This window comes from Sander vitreus, chromosome 5 (assembly GCF_031162955.1).
Source record: "Sander vitreus isolate 19-12246 chromosome 5, sanVit1, whole genome shotgun sequence".
Taxonomy (NCBI): Eukaryota; Metazoa; Chordata; class Actinopteri; order Perciformes; family Percidae; genus Sander; species Sander vitreus.
Window position 1 is genome coordinate 32,467,348 of NC_135859.1, and position 22,754 is coordinate 32,490,101.

At 42.0% G+C, this 22,754-nt stretch overlaps 2 protein-coding genes across 2 annotated transcripts in view; one reads left to right on the forward strand and one right to left on the reverse strand.

The window, feature by feature from the left end:
- The window catches only part of snx2 (sorting nexin 2), a 35,408-nt gene extending 23,765 nt beyond the window's left edge, over positions 1 to 11,643 (reverse strand). The window contains exons 1-2 of the mRNA XM_078251519.1: positions 11,392 to 11,643; positions 949 to 1,048 (exon numbers count right to left, since the gene is read on the reverse strand). Coding sequence (XP_078107645.1) covers positions 949 to 1,048; positions 11,392 to 11,490 — 199 coding nt within the window. The 5' untranslated portion in view covers positions 11,491 to 11,643. The remainder of the gene's footprint in view (positions 1 to 948; positions 1,049 to 11,391) is intronic.
- A 1,177-nt stretch (positions 11,644 to 12,820) lies between these two features.
- Positions 12,821 to 22,102, forward strand: rnf214 (ring finger protein 214). The gene is made up of 6 exons (XM_078251520.1): positions 12,821 to 13,243; positions 15,330 to 15,559; positions 15,650 to 15,783; positions 17,690 to 17,918; positions 18,515 to 18,724; positions 19,224 to 22,102. The coding sequence occupies exons 1-6, from the start codon at positions 13,066 to 13,068 to the stop codon at positions 19,980 to 19,982; spliced, it is 1,740 nt and encodes a 579-aa protein (XP_078107646.1). The 5' UTR covers positions 12,821 to 13,065; the 3' UTR covers positions 19,983 to 22,102.
- Positions 22,103 to 22,754: the final 652 nt, after the last annotated feature.

The window sequence follows — 22,754 nt, forward strand, 5'->3', positions numbered from 1 at the left end:
TGCAGTGATTCATGAAGTGATATCGGGTTCGGTTGTATCGGAGTAGTTTTATGACTGTTGGACCCGACACTGGTATCGATGAATCCCCATTTAAAAACAAATGAGTTTCCAGAGATATCCTCTTTTTATTCCATGCATTCTTCTTCCTTGTCAGAACTTGGGGCCTACATTACCCACAATGCAACTCAAGCGCCGACAGTTGGGTCAGAAGTTATGCCGCGTTCTATTTACCTCGGAACTCGGATTTTCCGAGGTCAGAGTCGGGAAACACGCCCCCTGACCTCAGATTTCCGAGCTCGGACAACCTCGCAGTAGCCAGAGTTCAAAATCCAACATGGCTGCCGCCTGTATCAACAGTTGTGAAAGCTGTAGTAACATAAAGTTAGAAGCACTTCTGTCTTATTTGTGTCACTAAATCAGTCGTTCACACAGGCATGGTCAACTTCTATCTGTGGACATGTTGTTACGCTGTTTGCATGCACAAAAAAACGGCGTAATGCGTTGTTATCAACTGGTATTGCTAACAATAGCTAACCGGGCTAGAGCTAATGAAAACAATGAAAATCCGACTTTTAAATGGAACGCATTCAACTCGGGTATGACGTCATTCCCAGCTCCGGCATCCGAGTTCCGAGGTAAATAGAACGCGGCATTAGTAGCAGCTGATGCATCCTGCAGCAAAGATGAGCTATAGCTTCTTTCTAACGCCACACCTCCAGATTTCATTTATTTTCAAAATCTTCAAAATTTTTGTAGTCTTCAGCCCCAACCGAAGCTGACTCAAGTGACATCACTTGAGGAAATTTATGAGACGACTTTATTAACATATGCAGTAGTACTCCAGTATTACTTCATATAGAGACAAAATAACATGGAACTTTATTTATCCCAAGGGAAATTGTAGCAGCTGCAGTACAAAGTAGAAAAGAGTGAAAAATGTGTGTGTACCTGCAAACAGGTCCTCTGGATCATCATCGAACAGTGAATCCTGTTTTGGTCCGTTTGAGTTGGTGCTTATGTCCTCAGCAGGTAGACTGGCTGGTTCTGACTGCACACGCACACGCGCACGCACACACACACACACACACTATATGTCACTCTGTGAAGCAGGAAAAGGGCAACCAGACGAGATCTTCTAAAAAGCTTTTTACAAGGAAAATAATAGTAATGAAAGAATACATTTTTGGAGGTCTGGTTGGGTAATCAATCATAGACAGACTAATAGTACTTAATGCAGCTATAGTAAAAGTCCTCCATTCTGCATCCATGTAGCAAAGACCCCCCTTTAAATATTCAACAACAACTGAACATGCACATTGTCCTTTAAAAAGGTGCACTATGAGTTCCTGTATGGTCACTTCTGTTGACGTTCCAAGTAAATTCCAAACAAAACAGAGCGAGCTCGCTCCTCCCCCCATGTTTCTGTAACGGTCATGACTAACTGACTAATGCCGGTTACACACCAACCAGACGGCTAACCGATTGGACTGATTAGTCTCTGAGTCTGAGTTGGTCAAAAAAGTGCCTCAGAACACACCGAAGAGACGAGACGTAATACGTCTCCATAACAGCAGGCGGCGCTAATCTGTAATCTGCTAATCTCTTTTTGGGCAACAACCCAAAAAATGAAAACCGGCAGCTGATTGGACGAACGCGTCACGTGGGTTTGTTTTCTCTGGAAATTCAAAGACAGACTGTCATGGCAGCTTGTTCAGAATACGATCTCATATTGTACTAAAATGGTTCACCGAAACGTGTTTCTGAAAACATTTTAAGCGAGAAATAGGCCGTGCAGTTGCTGAATCTGTCTTCATTTCAGATCAACAAAGGTCAGTTTAAAAGATTTTCATCAGATTTTGAGAGACTTAGGGCCCTGACACACCAACCCGATTATCGTCCGTTGGACAGTCTGGCGAGGTCAGTGACTCGAGTCTGTTCGGTGTGTTCCGTGCCGTCGTCCGTTGGAGGAGCTGCCTTCATTTTGGCCGATCCGACATGCTCAGTGGGAGACAGGGCAGTCGGGACTCACCCGGAAATGGCGAGCGGATGAGCCTCTCAAAATCTGCCGAAAATCTTTTAAACTGACCTTTGTCGATCTGAAATGAAGACAGATTCAGCAACTGCATGGCCTATTTCTCGCTTAAAATGTTTTCAGAAACACGTTTCGGTGAACTATTTTAGTACAATATGAGATCCTATTCTGAACAAGCCGCCATGACAGTCTGTCTGTGAATTTCCGGAGAAAAAAGACCCACGTGACGCGTTCATCCTATCAGCTGCCGGTTTTCATTTTCTGGGAAACAATACAGAGACGTATTACGTTTCGCGCACATGCAGAGTGTACGCTCAAGTCGGCATCGCCTCAGTGTGTTTTGAGGCATTTTTTTTTGGACCTCTGGGACCCGACTAATCAGTCCGACAGCCTTTTCTGCCGACGGTCGGCCGTCTGGTTGGTGTGTAACAGCTCTTAGTCATGCTCATTCCGCTCGCCATTTTCAGGTGAGTCCCGACTGCCCTGTCTCCAACTGAACAAGTCAGGTCGGCCAAAATGAAGGCCGACGGCCCCTCCGACGGACGACGGCACGGAACACACCGAAAAGACTCGAGTCACCGACCTCGCCAGACTGTCCAACGGCCGATTATCAGCCCGGTGTCTAGCTGCCTTAACTGTCACTAACCCCCACCCCCTCCCCCAACCATCTTGTCAGTGATGGCTGGAACGTGGTTTGTTGTATTTTGGTGCACAGCCTGTGCCCCTAGTGTTTGTTTGACGTTTCCGACCCCTGTGTCGTCTCCCTAGACCGGGCCTTTTCACAGTGTATTCAGGGGGCAGGCAGCTAGCGGATCAAGAAGAGATGCCTACGATTTGAGACAAAACTGAAATCGCGCTGAAACCATGCAGGAACTCATAGTGCACCTTTAAGGTCCGTAGTAACATCAGTTCAACGTCACAGCAGCGAAGTATCTCAACTTAAAGGAGAAGGAAAGTGCAAGCTCTGCAGCGGCCACAGAGCTTCCTGTCTGGCTGCGAGGAAGCAGCCAGCTGCTCCACAAACTGATGGATCAGCAGCAGCTCGTTGCACATCAGTAATGAATGACTAACTCTACATTACCGACATCAGAGGGAGATCTGTGTAATCAGTTTAAGTAAGGGGCACAAATATTCCAGATAATGACAATATTGTGGTAATTAAAATTCCGTTTCAGCAGTTTCAGAGTCTGTGGGGGCTTATTCCAGTGAAGTGAAACAGAAGGGCTGTTTGCGGGATTAAACCACAGCATGTTGTGCCTGATCAGTTGTCCAACACTTTGACAAGATATCTTGAAAATTACCGGACATATTTCCATGAAATGTACTCATCACATTCATGCTTTAGCGCAGAAAAATGAATGGAAATGGTGGTGCATTGGCAGGCTGTTGCAGCTTTTAGTACAGCAGAGAATTAACAGATTACAGTAACTCTCATTCAAAGTAGGAATTTTAGTTTATTTAAAGCAAATCTATGATTGTTGAACTGCATTTATAGTGAGGATGGTGCCTCCCAAAGCAAAAGCCCTTTAATCCACAAGAAAGCTCTCTCATAACTAGCTTTGGAGGATAATAATAGAAATGTAAAACAACGGCAAATTGCTCTACATTACCGTTCATAACAAACAATACAAATATTTAAAGCTAACCACTATAGTAAACTCAAATAGCTAATACGAATAGAGCCCATCAACACCAACTGGGGAATTAGGGGCCAATTGAGGCTAACGCAGTAAAATAACAGAATAAACTAGAAGGGCACTCAGAGAGTGCAGACCTCCTCCAAGGCATGCCCTATTTTACAATGTTAATGCAGTGTGAATTTCCCGGTCGCAAAATTGTTTTTCCCAATTAATCGGACACTACATGAATGCAGCACGGACACCTTATCAATCAATCTTATCAATGTTAACAAAAGTGAAAAATAATTTGTGTATCCGCACTGTGATTTGGAAAATGTAATCGGTTCTTCCTTGGCCCATGCTACACCCTTCCATGAAGTTTTATTAAAATTGAGCAAGTAGTGTTTCTGTAATCCTAGACAGACAGACAAACCGATTCAAAAACACAACTCTTTAGCGGAGGTAATAACTTCATGTCTGGGAAAAAAAAAAACATGCACACACCAACTGTGATTGCTAAATGAAAACACTATGGACACATGAAAACAACTTACGTTAGGTTAATTTACACACACACACAGTGGGAACAGACTTTTATCCTCTCAGAGAGCACTGAAAGGTTTTCTTCTACATTTAATTGGTTTTTGTAACTCTCAAATATTGATGCTCATTATTCATTTCAATAAGTGTGTCTGCACAGCGGGGGTCCGGAGGCAGAAGCTATAGCAGAACCACAGGGTTGTCGACTAAAACGTTAAACGATGGGTCAACTTTTGCTGCAACACCATGCAACTTAATTGGCAACACATAGCGTTATACAATATATATGTATAATATATATAATTAGGGCTGTCAATCGATTAAAAAATGTAATCTAATTAATTACATACTCTGTGATTAACTAATCAAAATTAATCGCATACATAATTAACGGTGCCTGAACTGATACTTTTTAAGAAAGTAAAAAAAGAAAAGAAAAAAAAAAGGGTACTAAACAACAGTTGGTGAAATTAAGGCTTGTTTATTGCTAAGGCCATATGGTCAAAATTAAATGATTTAATAATAGTGTATAACAATAACTTATTTCACTAGTAAATTGCTGTTGAACCATCAGATGGGAAAAGGACATTTACAATAACTTCAAATGCACCACGAAGCTGTGGTTTACCAGTTTCATTGAACGCACCGTCTGTGTTGTTTCTCCGACGGCAGCTGCAGATTGTTACCGGTGTTGAATCCTCTACAGTAAAACACAGACACACTTTACACCGTTTAGCGTTAGCTGTCAGTATTTTAACCGTGTTTAATCCAGCTACTAGCTAGCGGTAGGCTAACGTTAGCTGCTGTTGAGTATAGTGTTAACTAGCGTCACGTGCAGCGGGGTTTGTGTTTCAGAGCATCAGAGAGAAGCGCAGACATATCAGTGGCACCAGATTTCAGTAGCCAGGGTTGGCAGGAAGAAGATTTTTACAAGTAAATGTTCCAATTAATAATCCAGGCAGAACATTCTCGTCTCCCTCCTTCATTTTACAGTCCAATGGTGGCTAGAACGGCTCCGGGTCAAACGTCAATATGGAATGGATTAATCTGCGTTATTTTTTTTAACGCGTTATTTTTTTCTCAGATTAATTAATCGAAATTAACGCGTTATTTTGACAGCCCTATATATAATATGTGCACGCTCACATTCCTGGTTGATCACTTTGTTACATGATTGCTGCTATTTCTACTGTTTACAAGACAATCACAAAGATGAAGGATACAATTATTGCAACTTTCCAAAGCAGTAAAATCCTGTTTCACAGGATTATAAACCTCTGAAGTCTTTCATCATCTTCAAACTCCTTCAACTGGACATCCTGGATCATTTTTCATAGTTTTATGTAAATTTAGGAGTATGCCACCAAACGCAGCCCTTATACGTTTTTAATGCAGTGCCAATGTTTTTCACTGCATGACTGGAAAGGTGAAAGAACAGCTGAAAACCACTTCTTTATATTCAAAATCCTGCAACAACGTCCAAGCTGCCCTTTAGCAAGGCACCAAACCCCTGGCTGGTAAACAACACAAACACTGCAGAAAATTCCTTCTCTGCTGCTCATCTGCATGTAGCAGTCAACAGATACTGAATCACATGTACAGAGTGTGTTGCAACTTTATCACACACACACACACACACACACACACACACACACAAATAAACATTGCAGTTGGTGCTAAGTGGAGCATCTGTCATAGTGTGATTGGTTATGTCGCTGTCAGTCCCCTGCTCCATATCCTATCCACCAATCACAACGTCTCTCAGAAGAAAACGCCTCTTTGGTGACCCCACTCCATCCCCCCACTATACAGTGCATGTATGAGCGTTCGGTAATCAGAGTGAGACTAAAATGGACAGATTTGTAATTAAAAAAGCAAAACTTAATGATGCAACTGCATCGACATCCACCAACAATGCAGAGAGTTTTCTACCTCACACACACGAGTTTTCTGTTTTCTCTGGTCAGCTTCTGCGTGACAAGGGGGGAGGAAACACTGAATGAAACATTCACCTGCTGCTTCAAAAACACATCTGAAGAGCCAAACTCATTGACCCGTTCACAGCTGGAGTCGAGGAAGAGAAGAGGAAGATGGAGAGATTTTAGCTGAGCGGATAGGAAAAGGAGAGGATGCAGGGAGAGAGAAGAGGAAATGAGTGATGATTGAGAAGAGCTTCCCCCCTCCTTAGTCAGCAAACACACAGAGAGGGGTCAGAGGAAACACTACAAACACACACACACGAGTCCAGGCATTATGAATCTCTTACTTACCCAACTTTACTTACAATGCAATGATCAATTAACACAAAAGTCTCAATTGCAAACACCCAGTAAACGTCTAACCAAGAGTTCAATCGATCAAACGGGCCCAAGTGCAGAATTATGAACCGGTCTTACAGCAATTCATTAAAGACAAACAAAAGAGAAATTAGCAAATATAAAAGGAAAAGGAAACAATGTAGCCCTAATGTGTTAAAAAAAAACTGCTAGCTGCTAGCATGGTTCTCTGCAGGAAATAGCTTTGGGAACATGAGGACACAAAAGAGGAAGTTCATGTCAGAGCTGAATGATGCTGACACTAACAAAACTAACATGTGGCGCCCTGGTGCCTTATTTGACCACATAATCAGAGTAAAATGCAGCAACAGTAGGGGTGGGAATCACCAGAGGCCTCATCATACGATATCACGATACTTATGTCACGAAACGATATTATTTCTATTTTAAACATATTGCAATATTCTGCGATATATTGCAAAGTTTGACCTTTTTTCCAACTTCAAATTTTTCCCAAGTTCAAATTATGTCCCCAAAAAAATCTAAAAAGATGCATTTCTCCGTTTGTTCATCTCACTTGTAACAACTTGTCAATGTAATTGTCATACATTGACGATTGATACAGTATTGCCACGGAAAATATTTCTTCCCCACCCATAAACAACAGCACTACAAGTCGAATCAACAGGTCTCTGAAACCGTTTCAACACAAACTGAACATTATAACCTGAAGGAGGATTTATTGCAGGACTGTATTATTAGACTGCTTTAGTTTTAGCCAGGTGTACATAATAAACTGGACACTGAGTGTACATTGAAATCAGAAGAGATTCTGCAAACTGAGACACTAAAGAAGGAAAAGGGAGGAGTCAAAGATATTTTAACACTCCACTTGACCCCAGTCCATCTTAAAAGTGTCAGTGACTGTGTTTATAATCCTTCATATGTTTATTAGTCCTTGTAAAGCCCACACACACAGGTTTGGGGCACTATCTTTGTGGGGACCCGTCATTGACATAACCCATTCCCTAGCCCCTTACCCTAACCTTAACCATCACAACTAAATGCCTAACCTTAACCCTTACCCTAACCCTAACCTAATTCTAACCCTAAAACCAAGTCTTAACCCTCAAACAGCCCTTTAAAGTTGTGGGGTCCAGCATTTTGGCCCCACAAAGCTGTCGGGACCCAACAAGTATACTGGACTCCCAGTTTTTGGACCCCACGAATATAGTTAAACGCCCACACACACACACACACACACACACACACACACACACACACACACACACACACACACGTCATTAAAGAGTGCTGTTGTGACACTCATCACCAGGAATGAAATCCCGAGTGCTGACATGACAAAAGCAGAAAAACAGCCGTGTGTGTGTGTGTGTGTGTGTGTGTGTGTGTGTGTGTGTGTGTGTGTTTCTGAGCTGAAGTCACGACACAGCTGAAGAAGCAACTTTTTAACTGAGAAACTGATAATGTGAGATGTTGTTCACAGAAAAGAGGTCTCATTCCTCTTCCACTCTGTCTGCCAGCTCAAATCTTAAAGGGTCAGTTCACCCAAAAACACCTTTGTATTTATCACTAGCAGTATGTAGTTCTGGTTTTAGGTGCCAACATCTTTCTCCTTGTAATGTGGTGAGCTGAACCAAACTTGTTTTAATGTTGGTGGAAGTAATAAACAAAAGTTTACTTTGAAATGCCTAAACCAATAAAACTTGACGAAAACTTTGACGTTCAGAACAGATGCTGTGATATAAAGAAGGAAATGCAGCAGTGCTCTCGTCCCCTACTACAGTCCTACAAGAAGCCTGGTTAACTAGTATGAATGAACGACTGCAGTTAAAACAGGTGTTATATATGTATGTGTTGCATTCATGGAGAAACATATACATGATGCTCTTCAAGGGAAATTCTGATGTTATCGTAAAGCTGGGCAATATATCGATATTATATCGATATCGTGATATGAGACTATACATCAGCTTAGATTTTAGATAATGTAATATCGCAATATGGCATAAATGTTGTCTTTTCCTGGTTTTAAAGGCTACATCACAGTAAAGTGATGTCATTTTCTGAACTTACCAGACTGTTGTAACTGTTCTATTATTTGCCTTTACCAACTTAGTCATTATATCCACATTACTGATGATTATTTATCAAAAATCTCATTGTGTCAATATTTTGTGAAAGCACCAATAGTCAACATTACAATATCGATGCAGTATCGATATTGAGGTATTTGGTCAAAAATATCGTGATATTTGATTTCCTCCATATCGCCCAGCCCTATGTTATCGTCATGCTGTGTTACATTAAACCAGGTGCTGCTTTACTTATTTGGGTGTTGATCTACAACAAAACTTTTAGATTTCAATAGGATTTCGCTTTCATCCACAACTTTCTTATCATCTGCATATAATAATAGTGAGAGTAGATTCTGCCAAACTAACAGGTCAGTATCTTGCTTTCTGTTAGTTGCACCATATACATTATTATATATCTTCAATCTACATGTACAAACCCCAATTCCAATGAATTTGGGACGTTGTGTAAAACGTAAATCAAAACAGAATACAATGATTTGCAAATCTTATTTCAACCTATATTCAATTGAATACACTACAAAGACAATATATTTAATGTTAAAACAGATAAACTTTGTTTTTGGCAAATGTTCATTCAAATATTTGAATGCAACACATTCCAAAAAAGCTGGGTCAGGGGCATGTTTACCACTGTTACATCACCTTTCCTTATAACAACACTCAATAAGCATTTGGGAACTGAGGACACTAATTGTTAAAGCTAGGTGGAATTCTTTCCCATTCTTGCTTGATGTACGGCGACTTCAGTTGCCCAACAGTCCGGGGTCTCTGTTGTCGTATTTTGCGCTTCATACTGGCCACACATTTTCAATGGCAGTCAGGTCTGGACTGCAGGCAGGCCAGTCTAATACCCGCACTCTTTTACTACGAAGCCACGCTGTTGTAACACGTGCAGAATGTGGCTTAGCATTGTCTTGCTGAAATAAGCAGGGACGTCCCTGAAAAAGACGTTGCTTGGATGGCAGCACATGTTGCTCCAAAACCTGTACCTTTGAGCATTAATGGTGCCTTCACAGACGTGCAAGTTACCCATGCCATGGGCACTAACACCCCCCCATACCATCACAGATGCTGGCTTTTGAACTTTGAGCTGATAACAATCTGGATGGTCCTTTTCCTCTTTGGCCCGGAGGACATGGCGTCCATGATTTCCAAAAACTATTTGAAATATGGACTGGTCAGACCACAGCACACTTATTCCTCTGTGTGTCAGTCCATCTCAGATGAACTCGGGCCCAGAGAAGCTGGCGCCGTTTCTGGGTGTTGTTGATATATGGCTTTCACTTTGCATGGTAGAGTTTTAACTTGCACTTGTAGATGTAGCGACGAACTGTGTTAACTGACAATGGTTTTCCGCAGTGTTCCTGAGCCCACGTGGTAATATCCTTTACATAATGATGCCTGTTTTTAATGCAGTGCAGCCTGAGGGATCGAAGGTCACGGGCATTCAATGTTGGTTTTCGGCCTTGTCACTTACGTGCAGAGATGTCTCCAGATTCTCTGAATCTTTTGATGATATTATGGACTGTAGATTATGAAATCCCTAAATTCCTTGCAATTGTATGTTGAGAAATGTTGTTCTTAAACTGTTGGACTATTTGCTAACACAATTGTTCACAAAGTGGTGAACCTCGCCCCCATCCTTGCTTGTGAACGACTGAGCCTTATGGGGATGCTCCTTTTATACCCAATCACGACACTCACCGGTTTACAATTAACCTGTTCACCTGTGGAATGTTACAAACAGGTGTTTTTTGAGCATTCCTCAACTTTCCCAGTCTTTTGTTGCCCCTGTACCAGCTTTTTTGGAACATTGGTATCATGCTGTAAATGTGTTCTCTGCACTCTGTGGAAATATGTTGAGAATTATCGGTAACATTTCTTGCGTCAACACGATTGGCCAATAAAGTTGATTTTGATTCAATGTATTTTCCTTATACAATGTGTCATCATTGTTTCTGAGAAGCTGAAACATGTCCCTGAGGTTTTCTATCCATATTCTGAAAACAAAATGGACAAAATATTATGAATGCCAGCCCACTCTAAATTCAATCCAGTACAACTACCCTGCCTGTGTTTAGTTTAAAGTAGTTGTATGCAGTTGTGTGCATCACTGCATTTTACTAGAAGTTGCAGTTGAAATTTGGCCACCTTTTGTTCTTTTGAGCCTTTTAATTAACTCTTAACTTAGTAGTTTAAGAGTCATCCTAACACTGTGTTAAAACACTGTCAGGTCACAACTACCTGCTGGATTACCCCCTTTATTTTTCTGTGGCTTCCACCATAAAAGTATTATTTAGGATTAATTAAACTTCAAAACTTCAACCGGTGTCTTTAATTAATTCAAAAAAACAACAAAGAAAGGACTTTAATCTGCTGAACTGCACTATTGGTGTTTGTCCGTTTTTTTCAGTCGGCCCTGAATGCATCACCCCCACACCTGTGTGTGACTGTCACCTGACGGCGATCAAACACACCTACTGTGCGTTTTTATCTGCGCAAATATGACCCCACTGGGCTCCTGTAACTGTGGCTCTGAAGGCCACAGTTGGTGTTGTTACACACAGCATTTCCAGTGCTGTTTAAACGGATGTTTGCTGAATGATGACAGTGCACTGATGAATAAAACAGAAGCATCCGCACACACACCAAACCCCATTCAAAAAAATAACCGTTTTAAAGGTCTCCTCCGTGCCTGCACCCTCTCCTCTAAGTTTCCATCTGTTGTCAGATGGAAGCATCACGCCCTGCCTGCCAGAGCTCCCCTCGGCCTCCCTTCATCACCTCCTCCTCTTCCTCCTCACCTCTAGTGTGGCAGTAGGCTCCGGGAACAGGTCCTCCCCGTCCTCAAGCTCATGGAAGTCGGTGTGCTGCGGTGGAGGGTCCCTGGCTGTGTCCGCCATGGTCGCGTAGTTACTGCGGTTGATTGTGACGATAGCTAACAGCTAGCTAACGGACACACATATAGACACACACACATCCAGCGACAGACAGAAAACAGTCGACTGACAGAGCGAGGAGGGGGGGGAGTCAGGAGGTTTTCCCAGCTTTGTCATATGACCACAGGAGTTCTGCTGCGTCTGATGGGTTGTCTGATGGGAGCCAGAGAGGAGGGGGAAAAAGAGGAGGTCTCACTCTGCCGCGCTTTCCAGGCACCGCGAGTTTGACGACGACTCAGAGTACTGCACAGAGTCGGGCACTCTTTAAGCAAATAACAAAAATAATTAAATAAATCGATAAATATGAATGTGAATTGAACTATTTAGTTATAAATAATTAAATGATTTGATTAATTTAAGGCCAATTTGATTAAAACAGTAGTAATATTATAAAAACACAGCCACGTTTACAATATTCACTAGTCTTACATTCATCATTCACAACACAAAATTGCCTATTATTTTGGGAAAATGGCCTCAAGGGGGAAAGTAGCAGATGGAAGGGATCGAATTACATATTTATCTTATAAAAACTCTAACTTGGTATACCTAGGCTATACCAAGAAGTAAAACACGCTAAAGTAGGTCTACATGAATCAATAGATTGAATACATTCAACCGATTTCAGTCATATTGGAATGAATGGATTCATATAAAGCTTTATTGCAGACACAGGTCCATATAACACATAATACAATATACATAGTATAAAAAAGAGATATAAAAATACATAACAATTGCATTTTAGCCTGTAGGATATACAATAATACATAACAATTGAATATTAGCCTATAGGATATACAAGCTATTGCACCAATGTCGTCTTAACCTAGAAGTGTATCTATAACAGCTTTTCAGAGGGCTGACTAGAGCTTCAATTATGTGGTTCTCTGACTTGTCCAGGCGACACATAAAACTAAACATCAGTTGTCTTAAAAGTGCCTCACAAGTTGGCACTCTAGTGGACACAAACAAATGACTAGCACTATGCCACCTAGGGACACGGAGCAGCAGCCTCACTGCATCATTGTATGCTACCTTGAGTCTCTGCATACTCTTTTTCTTATAGTTAGACCACAATTGAGCAGTATACAGGGGTGTGATGTAGGTTCTAAACATAGAGCACTTCACAGAGTCAGAGCACATAGAGAACCTCCTTCTTATTTTGGGGGTGTATATATTAATTGGTGTGCTCCTTTTTTTAATCCACTGTTCTGCAATGTTTAATAAAGTTTGTTTTGAAGCAAAGAAAAAACAAAAAAACTATAGATGATCTTTGTGTGGTTTCAGCCGGATCATATTCACCGACACACACGTTTACGTTTCCGCGTAGTTAGCAAATCAACGGCGGCGGCAGCAGCTGTAAAGTAGAGTTAAACAACAGCTAATACCGCTAAAACTGTTAGGTTAAATAACGTTTTAGATGCTGAGAGTTACCGTTTCCGTCACCAGATAGCTGTTTAGCTAACACGTGGTGTTTATATCGGCTCTGATAGGCAGCCGATTACTTGCTGTTTCATTTGTGTACTTTATGGTAGCATGGCTGCTAGCGGGGAAACGGCTAACATGCCATCGGAACAAGAAAAGCATGAAGTCCGAAATATAACCCAGGTGGAGGAGGAGGAGGAGGAGGAGGAGGAGGAGGAGGAGGAGGACGACGACGACGACCTGGAGGAGGAGGACCTGGAGCTAGCGTTAGCAAACATGACCGTGGAAGGTAACAGCATGTCGGTGTTTATAAAAGGAGTAACAGTGGTTAAAGTACTAATACCACACTGTAAAAATACTTTGTCACAAGTAAAAGTCCTGCACTCAAAATTTTACTTAGGTAAAAGTACAAAAGCATCACCATTAGTATCAAAATATACGCATTATCACAGTGGTGTTAGTTTACTTGTACTGAAGTAAAATATCTGAATATTTCTTACGCTGCTGGTAATACCCCATCAATTATTTGTTGATTTTATTTTGAATTATTAACCCGAACATGCAAAGTAACTAAATATGTCAGATGAATGTAGTGGAGTAGAAGTAAGAAGTAGCATGAAAAGAAAACACTCAAGTAAAGTACAAGTAGAGCTGGGCAATATGTCGATATTATATCGATATCGTGATATGAGACTAGATATTGTCTTAGATTTCGGATATCATATCGTTATATGGCATAAGTGTTGTCTTTTCCTGGTTTTAAAGGCCGCATTAGAGTAAAGTGATGTCATTTTCTGAACTTACCAGACTGTTGTAACTGTTCTATTATTTGCCTTTAACCACTTAGTCATTATATCCACATTACTGATGATTATTTATCAGAAATCTCATTGTGTAAATAAACACTACAATATCATTGCGGTATCGATATCGAGGTATTTGGTCAAAAATATCGTGATATTTGATTTTCTCCATATCGCCCAGCCCTAAGTACAAGTACCTAAAATTTGTACTTGTAAAGTACTTGAGTAAAAGTAGTTCATATCTTATACTGTTTGAATTACTTTCTTGTTATTAAAGGTAAATGATAGCAGTGACACAAACTCGCCTGAGAAGTGTATTAAATCAGACATCTTCCCCGGAAACCAAACAGGAAGTCAGTCACACATGTATCAGATTGTGGTCATGATACTCCTACTGTGAGGTGAATGCAAAATACAGATAATAAATCATCTGATCATTTCTTGTATCTGTGTCACGTGGGTTTCACCGCGGCCACGTCTCTTTGTTAGACTAGCGGCAAGTCCTGGGTCTATTGACTCCAACAGGGATAGTGAATGTAAACACAAATTCTGACCGATTCTGTCGCCCCATAGTCACCAAATTAAATATTGGACCCATTTTTCAAAAGCCACATATTTTCTATACATCCTGACACTAAAGTGACAATTTTCAGATGGACAAATCAGGAGAAAATTGTCTGTTAATATCTAATTTTAGCAAAAGAAAATGTACATGCATTTATAACTTTTCAACCATCCACACAACGTTTGCTAAACTTTCTGACGAGGGCACGCACTTATAGGAGACAGGAAGTGCGTACACTTTCATACCAGTGGCGCAGCTTGTAATAGGCTATCTTTAGTATAGAGTATCTTTGGTCATACTCCCACAATTTTATCTGTAAACAAACCATCGTCATGCCAGAGTCGTGTCCAGCCAGTGACTTCTTCAACCAACCGCAAAAAACCAACACAACATTTAGTCGGAGCAATATTGATGCGACACAACGGCTGAACATTAGACATCGGTGAATGTCGTCTTATTTGCCGATAGGTAGGGTTGGGCATCGTTTTGATTTGAACAATTCTGATTCCAATTCTGATTCTTCCTTTCGATTCCGGTTCTTATCGATTCTCGTTTCCGATTCTTTGATGGGTGGAGTTGAAACAGTTTTTTTTTTTTCTTATTTTGATTCAGTGGTGATTTACAGTGTTACCAGGCTTTTTTCAACGTAAAATAAAGCCATACTTTAGACCGTCCATGGATGCAACACAACAAGTGCCTGGAAGTACGGCAGTCGCTACGCAAACCAAAACCTGCGTGTGTTAAATTTGAAACCGATCGGATTCGAAACGATCCAAATGATTGGAATCGTAATTTTTTTGAAACGATTCCAAGTTCGAAAGCAGTTCTCGATGCCCAATCCTACCGATAGGTGAACATGTCGAATAGCGGCCGAAACCGAAAGCCTCAGTGGCCGTTCCGGTGTGAAGAATCCAGTCAGTCTTAAAATCGTTGTAATGTTTTCTGATGTTTCCCTCTTTGTTTACTGACTGAGACATTTGTCTCCTTGGTTCTGTTTCCTGTCCCAGAGCTGCTGCAGAAGATGCAGGCTGTGCAGACGGACAGCGCGACCGAAGACTGCGGCGTCAACACAGATGCGGACTGGGAAAGTCAGGTGGCGGCCATGTTGGAGTACAGCTCCAGCCTGAAGGAGCAGTACGACGCTCTGATGAAGCAGCAGGACGAGGAGGGGGTGGCACACGAGAAACACAAACAACAAGTGCAGAAAAGGAAGGAGGAGGCCACGCGCCAGCACCAGGTGGGACCGTGTGACGGTACTCTGCAGAGTTGTTGTTGTGGCCCTTTAACAGAAGTGTATTCCACAATCCCACTGTGACTGTGTTTTCAGGCTCTTCTGGACAAACTGGAGTCTCTGCGAGTTAAACTGCAGCTCAACAACTCTAAAGCCACCAGGAAGAACTTCTTAGCCAAGAAACAGGAAATGATGTCAGAGAAGAACAGAGCAGAGGAGGAGAGGAACAGGTACAGACCAAGAACACAGTGGAAATCAATGAATGAAAACGCAAAGGAAGGCGGTGTTTGATTCCAGTAATATCTTTTCATTATGTAACTTTTCGAACCCTTTTCTACACTCAACCCTAAACTGTGAACTGCAACCAGCCTTTATTTACACCAAATATAAAAAATCTGATATTAAAAAATTACATCAAGCAACAAGTTAACCATAGGGGAGTACTACCGAATAGCACCTCTGTGTACTTTGCGTGCCTGCACCTGCTTCACAATAAAAGCCTTCCAGAAGTGGCAATAAATATTGTGCCCCTTAAAGGTCCCATGACATGCTGCGTTTTGGATGCTTTTATATAGGCCTTAGTGGTCTCCTAATACTGTATCTGAAGTCTCTTTTATATAGGCCTTAGTGGTCCCCTAATACTGTATCTGAAGTCTCTTTTATATAGGCCTTAGTGGTCCCCTAATACTGTATCTGAAGTCTCTTTTATATAGGCCTTAGTGGTCCCCTAATACTGTATCTGAAGTCTCTTTTATATAGACCTTAGTGGTCCCATAATATTGTATCTGAAGTCTCTTTTATATAGGCCTTAGTGGTCCCATAATATTGTATCTGAAGTCTCTTTTATATAGGCCTTAGTGGTCCCATAATATTGTATCTGAAGTCTCTTTTATATAGACCTTAGTGGTCCCATAATATTGTATCTGAAGTCTCTTTTATATAGACCTTAGTGGTCTCCTAATACTGTATCTGAAGTCTCTTTTATATAGACCTTAGTGGTCCCCTAATACTGTATCTGAAGTCTATTTTATATAGGCTTTAGTGGTCTCCTAATACTGTATCTGAAGTCTCTTTTATATAGACCTTAGTGGTCCCCTAATACTGTATCTGAAGTCTATTTTATATAGGCTTTAGTGGTCTCCTAATACTGTATCTGAAGTCTCTTTTATATAGACCTTAGTGGTCCCCTAATACTGTATCTGAAGTCTCTTTCCCGAAATTCAGCCTTGGTAAAAATTACAGCCACTAGAGCCAGTCCCACAATGAGCTTTCCTTAGGATGTGACATTTCTGTGTCTGTAGCTTTAAATGCTATTGAGGAGGAGAGAGGGGGGGCAAGGTGGAGGGTGGGGGTGTGGCCTTGACCAACTGCCACTTTGCTCCTTTGAAAGCCATGATGTCTCTCTCTCATAGGTGGGCCAAATTCTCTGGGCGGGCAAAGCAGAGAAAGGGGAGGTAACCTTCCTCCTTATGACATCATAAGGGGCAGATTCCAGATCGGCCCATCTGAGCTTTCATTTTTTCAAAGGCAGAGCAGGATACCCAGGGCTCGGTTTACACCTATCACCATTTCTAGCGACTGGGGGGGGACCATAGGCAGGCTGGGAGAACTCATATTAATGTTAAAAAACCTCAAAGTGAAATGTTCATGCCATGGGACCTTTAAATACATTAGAGATACTAAATACTACGGATGTTTCCTAACGTCTAATTTCCGTGACGTTTAAACAGAACTTTAAACGTGGGCTAGTCTAAAAGTAAGAAACCAGTCAAAATTTAACACGATGTAATCTATAAGGTTATAAAACGAATACTGTGATTATTATAAGAGCCATTTAAAATCGTTAATTACATTTTTCAATAACGAAATCGTATTTCAAATGCTAGCAATAGCAAATGACCAATTTTGTTGTTTAGTTTGAAAGACTTGTTGGGATAATCTTTATGTAGCATGATTAAAACTTAAATTTGAAATGTAGGATACTTTTTTTTGTGTGTGCGTAAAGAATGATCTAAGTTCTGGATCTCAGAAGATATAAGAAGTTTCACTTCAGTCACACTGCTGTTGTAGTTTTACGAACAAACAAACAGGATAGTAAGAACTCACTCGCCCACTCTTCCTCCCCCTCCTCTCCAGGCTGTCCAAGGAGCTGGAGGAAAGCGAGAGAAAGCTAACGGCTCTCACGGAGGAGCAGAGCGAAGAGCAGCGGCGGTGGCAGGAGGAGCTGGACGAGCTGAGGCAGGACATGGAGCGAGTGCGGAAGGAGGCGCAGCAGGCCGAGCTGCTGGCCCTACAAGACGAGATCGCTGCCGTGGAGAGGCAGAGGGACGTCGCCATGGCTCGCATCGAGGCCTGGCTGAGAGAGGTACAGACGTCCACTTCCATCCGCAGGGTTTCCGCAGGGTCTTAAAAAGTCTAAAATTTCAAAATCAAAATGTTAGGACTTAAAAAGCCTCAAATTCAAGTATTGTGTTGTAGGTCTTAAATAATTTTAACCAGGTCTTAATTTTCCTACGTCCATGTAACGCTACCTCATTATACTCGTTTTGTTTTCATTCCGTGGTGTTGTAGTTTCTTTCGCTAGTCCAAATATAATTTTGCTGTATTACGACGACAAATGAGACCAACATGTAACTTTTATTGCAACCAATCAGCTCCCGTGTTATTGGCGCGAGTCTCTTTCAGATTGTACCACAGGCGTAAAACAGATTTTAATCTTCAGCTGTGGGGAAGTGCAAGTTAAGTGATACTTGGCTTGAAAAAAAAACTGAATTTCTGGCTCAGTTGATGTTGTGATATAGGTCTTACATTTAATTCATAAAGGTCTTAAAATGTCTTACATTTGACTTGGTGGAACCTGCAAAAACCCTGATCTAAATCCTGTGGTATAAAAACAAATGGTAGACATGCATAACTGTCCCGACTTGGAGGACGTTGACCTTTTGTGGTTACCTGTCCCAGGTGGGTCAGTACCTGAACATGCTCAGGGGGGAGTTCCCGCACCAGTACCCTCAGGAGAGACAGAAGTGGGAGAAGAATGAAGCTCTGGTCCGGAGGAACCAGGCCGATCTCCAGAGCCGCTTCCGGGAGGTTCTGCAGCAGCTCCAGCAGGGTCGAGAGTTAGAGTCCCTCCCCAGGATCAACGTGCCGTCTCTGCCGCAGATCCCCATGGTAAGCACCAGCATCTGAATATTTCACTCCGTGCAGACAGGATGTAACGTTACTGAATCATTGGAGTGAGCAGATGCAGACATGTATTCTGGTACTATATAGTACATACAGTTGGCGAATATGATGACATACACCCTGAGACAATATACATTTGTGAACCGTCATGTCTTTTAAACCGTGGTAGCTTTATCTTCAACATCTCTGATTGTTACATAACATTAACTCGACAGAGCCTTTAGTTCAAAGTGACTCACGATATGTTCCTTCAACATCTGTTAGAACTACAAGGACATGTTGGAGCATTGTGGACAATGTTGCACAGTCCAAAGATACTTGAATTACAACCGATTTAAAAAGCCGTTGGAATCTTTTGTTTAAAAAATGACTTAAACAATGATCAAAATATGCGTATTATAATGTTGAAGCTACTTGAGGGGATCTCAGGTGGAGGAATATCAGCATTCAAGGGGTTTAACTTATTTTCTCTTTCCTCCCACAGGCTGACCTGAGATTCAACCAGGTGATGCAGTCACTGGTCCATCCCCAGTTCATGCCCCCACCTCTTCCAATCCCTCCCCAGAGACACCCCCACTATTACCAGTACCAGCCCCCTCACCATCCCCAGTACCGGCCTCGCTACCACCACCCGCCACCCCAACACCAATTCCAACCCCCTTTCCCACCCCAGCACCAGCCTCTCCACCTGCCTCCGCCTCATTTCCAGCCCCACATCAGACCTCCAATAAGGGTGACTCCCCCTCCCAATCTCTCCCCGTCCCCTCCTGTAGTTCCCTCTCCGCCTCCCGCCGCCGCTGCCGCCTCTGCCCCCGCCGGCAAACTTGACAAAGTCTTGGAGAAGCTCGGGACTCGGTTCCCACAATGCAACAGGGCTCAGTTGACGTCTCTGCTCCAGCAGGTGAAGAGCTCCCGCGGCACGCTGGCTGGCATGTCCATGGAAGAAGTCATCGAGCAGGTCGGCTTCAAGCTGGCCCAGAACGAGAGGTCGGCCCCGGGGCCCATCAGCCGGCCCACGCACCCGGGCCCTATCCAGAGGCCGACGCCTCCCGCGCAGAGAGCGGCGGCGGCAGGTGGAGGTCAGACTGTCGGGGCTCGTAAACTCTGCCTGATGTGTCAGAACCACGTGGATCCAGACAGCCGTCACCCACTGAGCTGCTCCCACACCATCCACAAAGACTGCATCAGAGTCTGGCTGCAGTCCAGCAAGAACAACTCCTGCCCCTTCTGCCCAGGGAAGTGACGCAGGAAACTCAACCAGACTCTAATTAGTGCCAAAAATCACTTTGATATGTTCAACAGATGTGGGTTTTCATTCAATGTTTTTGTTTTGGTTTAAAATACAACCTACAGTAAAGATAATTATTTGTCATGCCAGCAACACGAAGCAGTTAACATCGTTGGGAAACAATAACCTGAGTGATACTTATTTATAATAATAAGTAAGTAATACTTAGTTTGGCAATAGGCAATACTATTAGTTGAGAAATATGTTTTTCTATGATGCTTTTTGTTTAACAAAATCAATCTTCTCAGTTCATCTGTTGTTGTTGCTTGTCTTATCACATGCAACCAAACAGTAGGTTTGCCAAAATAAAATTGTTTAAAATTGGGAAAGATATGAGATAAAAAATTTTTTATAAAAACTAGGGCTGTCAATCGATTAAAAAATGTAATCTAACTAATTACATACTCTGTGATTAATTAATCAAAATTAATCGCATACATAATTAACGGTGCCTGAACCGATACTTTTTAAGAAAGTAAAAAAAGAAAAGAAAAAAAAAGGGTACTAAACAACAGTTGGTGAAATTAAAGAATGGCTTGTTTATTGCTAAGGCCATATGGTCAACATTAAATGATTTAATAATAATGTATAACAACATTATTATTAAATCACAACAATAACTTATTTCACTAGTAAATTGCTGTTGAACCATCAGATGGGAAAATGACATTTACAATAACTTCAAATGCACCACGAGGCTGTAGTTTACCAGTTTCATTGAACGCACCGTCTGTGTTGTTTCTCCGACAGCAGCTGCAGATTGTTACATCCCGGTGTTGAATCCTCTACAGTAAAACACAGTCACACTTTACACCGTTTAGCGTTAATCCAGCTACTAGCTAGCGGTAGGCTAACGTTAGCTGCTGTTGAGTATAGTGTTAACTAGCGTTGTGTGCAGCGGTGTTTGTGTTTCAGAGCATCAGAGAGAAGCGCAGACATATCAGTGGCACCAGATTTTGGTAGCCAGGGTTGGCAGGAAGAAGATTTTTACAAGTAAATGTTCCAATGAATGATCCAGGCAGAACATTCTCGTCTCCCTCCTTCATTTTACAGTCCAATGGTGGCTAGAACGGCTCCGGGTCAAACGTCAATATGGAATGGATTAATCTGCGTTATTTTTTTTAAATTATTATTAAAATAAAATAAAAAAAAATATTTTTTTCTCAGATCAATTAATCGAAATTAACGCGTTATTTTGACAGCCCTAATAAAAACATACTACTTGACCGTTTTTGAGAGAAGTGTTGAGGTTTTATATCCAGGCCTAATGCTGATTATGACATGCTAATAACATGTTATCATGCTAAACATGTATCATGTGCAGTGGTGAATGTAACCAAGTAAAGTACTGCAATTAAAGCTCTAGTGCGTAACTTTTTGATATTAATGAATGTCCGTTACATTCAAGCCATTGCCAAATGAGTTGCTACAATGCTAACTAAGACTATCAGCTCCACACAACTCTCTCTGTATTTCTCAGTATGACTATGTTCAGAAGATTGTGGCGTCCGGTAACTTTCCCGCGCAGAAGCTCAAGTGAAGATAATTACCTCTTCTGAAGAGTCCATCATGTTTTTTTATCCTCTGTGTCCTCCTTGGCTACTAGCAACTGTGTGTGTGTGTGTGTGTGTGTGTGTGTGTGTGTATATGTGTGTGTGTGGTGCGCAATCACGGAAGGCTTGTATCATGTGGACGCGCCAACAGTGTTGTTGTCATTACTTAGAATTCTTCATGGGGGCGACAGAAACTACGCACTATAGCTTTAATAATATTTATTTATATAGCGCCTTTCATGAAACCCAAGTACACTTTTAGCCACAGAATTACTGTGGCTAAGCTGAAGGAGGTTTTAGGCTGTGGTAAACAGGTGGTGTTTCAGGAGTTTTTTTTAAAATGTCCAGGGATGTAACATTCGGATATCTGTAGGGAGGGTGTTCCAGAGGGATATACTTATACCTATACTTATATTGTTTAATATTCCATTTAGAGAATGTGTGACGTGCACCAACAACACCAAAACAAATTCCTTGTATGTGTTTAAAAACGTACGGCAATAAAACCCTTTGTGATTCCGATTCTGATTCTGATGGGACTGCCACACTAAAGGCTCTGTCTCCGAAGGTACAGAGCCTGATGTGGGGAATGGAGAGCAGGCCAGTGTCTGAGGAGCGAAGGTTTCGGTTTGGGGTGTATGGATGGAGGAGGTCGTAGAGGTATTGTGCTTTGAGTCTGGAGTGGTTTTGCTGGTTTCCAAAGAGGATGGTGTAATAATTTGTTTTGGCTTTGGAAAGAGCTTGGATGGAGGGGTGTAGTGCCAGTGGAGCACACAAGGTACAATGTGTGACCTTTTGTGTGCCTGGGACCTTGGGCATGCTGTGTGAAGTTGAGGCAGTCCAGTAGAGATAGAAGTTCGGTGGCTAGTGTGCAGCTGGTGGAGTCCACATGGATATTAAAGTCTCCAAGGAGGAGCGTCGTAGGAGACCTGGAGCAGATAGAGGTGAGTACCTCAGATAGCTTAGACATGAAGGTGGTGGAGGCTTTAGTGGGACGGTATATAAAGACAATAAGAAGTGGAGCCGACCCAGTTAGACTGAACGCAAGGCATTCCAGAGAGGTGACATTGGGTACTGAAAGCTTTGACCAGGAAGTCCTTTCGGTGTATTACAGCCAGCCCACCACCACGGCCCTTTGAGCGGGGCTTCTGGATGTAAACATAGCCGGGTGGGG

Excerpts from the sequence above, each read along its gene's own strand:
- rnf214 (XM_078251520.1), top strand. The coding sequence starts at position 13,066 with ATGGCTGCTAGCGGGGAAACGGCTAACATGCCATCGGAACAAGAAAAG. Across the intron at positions 17,919-18,514 it reads TCGAGGCCTGGCTGAGAGAG|GTGGGTCAGTACCTGAACAT; the intron begins GTACAGACGTCC and ends TACCTGTCCCAG. Across the intron at positions 18,725-19,223 it reads CTCTGCCGCAGATCCCCATG|GCTGACCTGAGATTCAACCA; the intron begins GTAAGCACCAGC and ends TTCCTCCCACAG.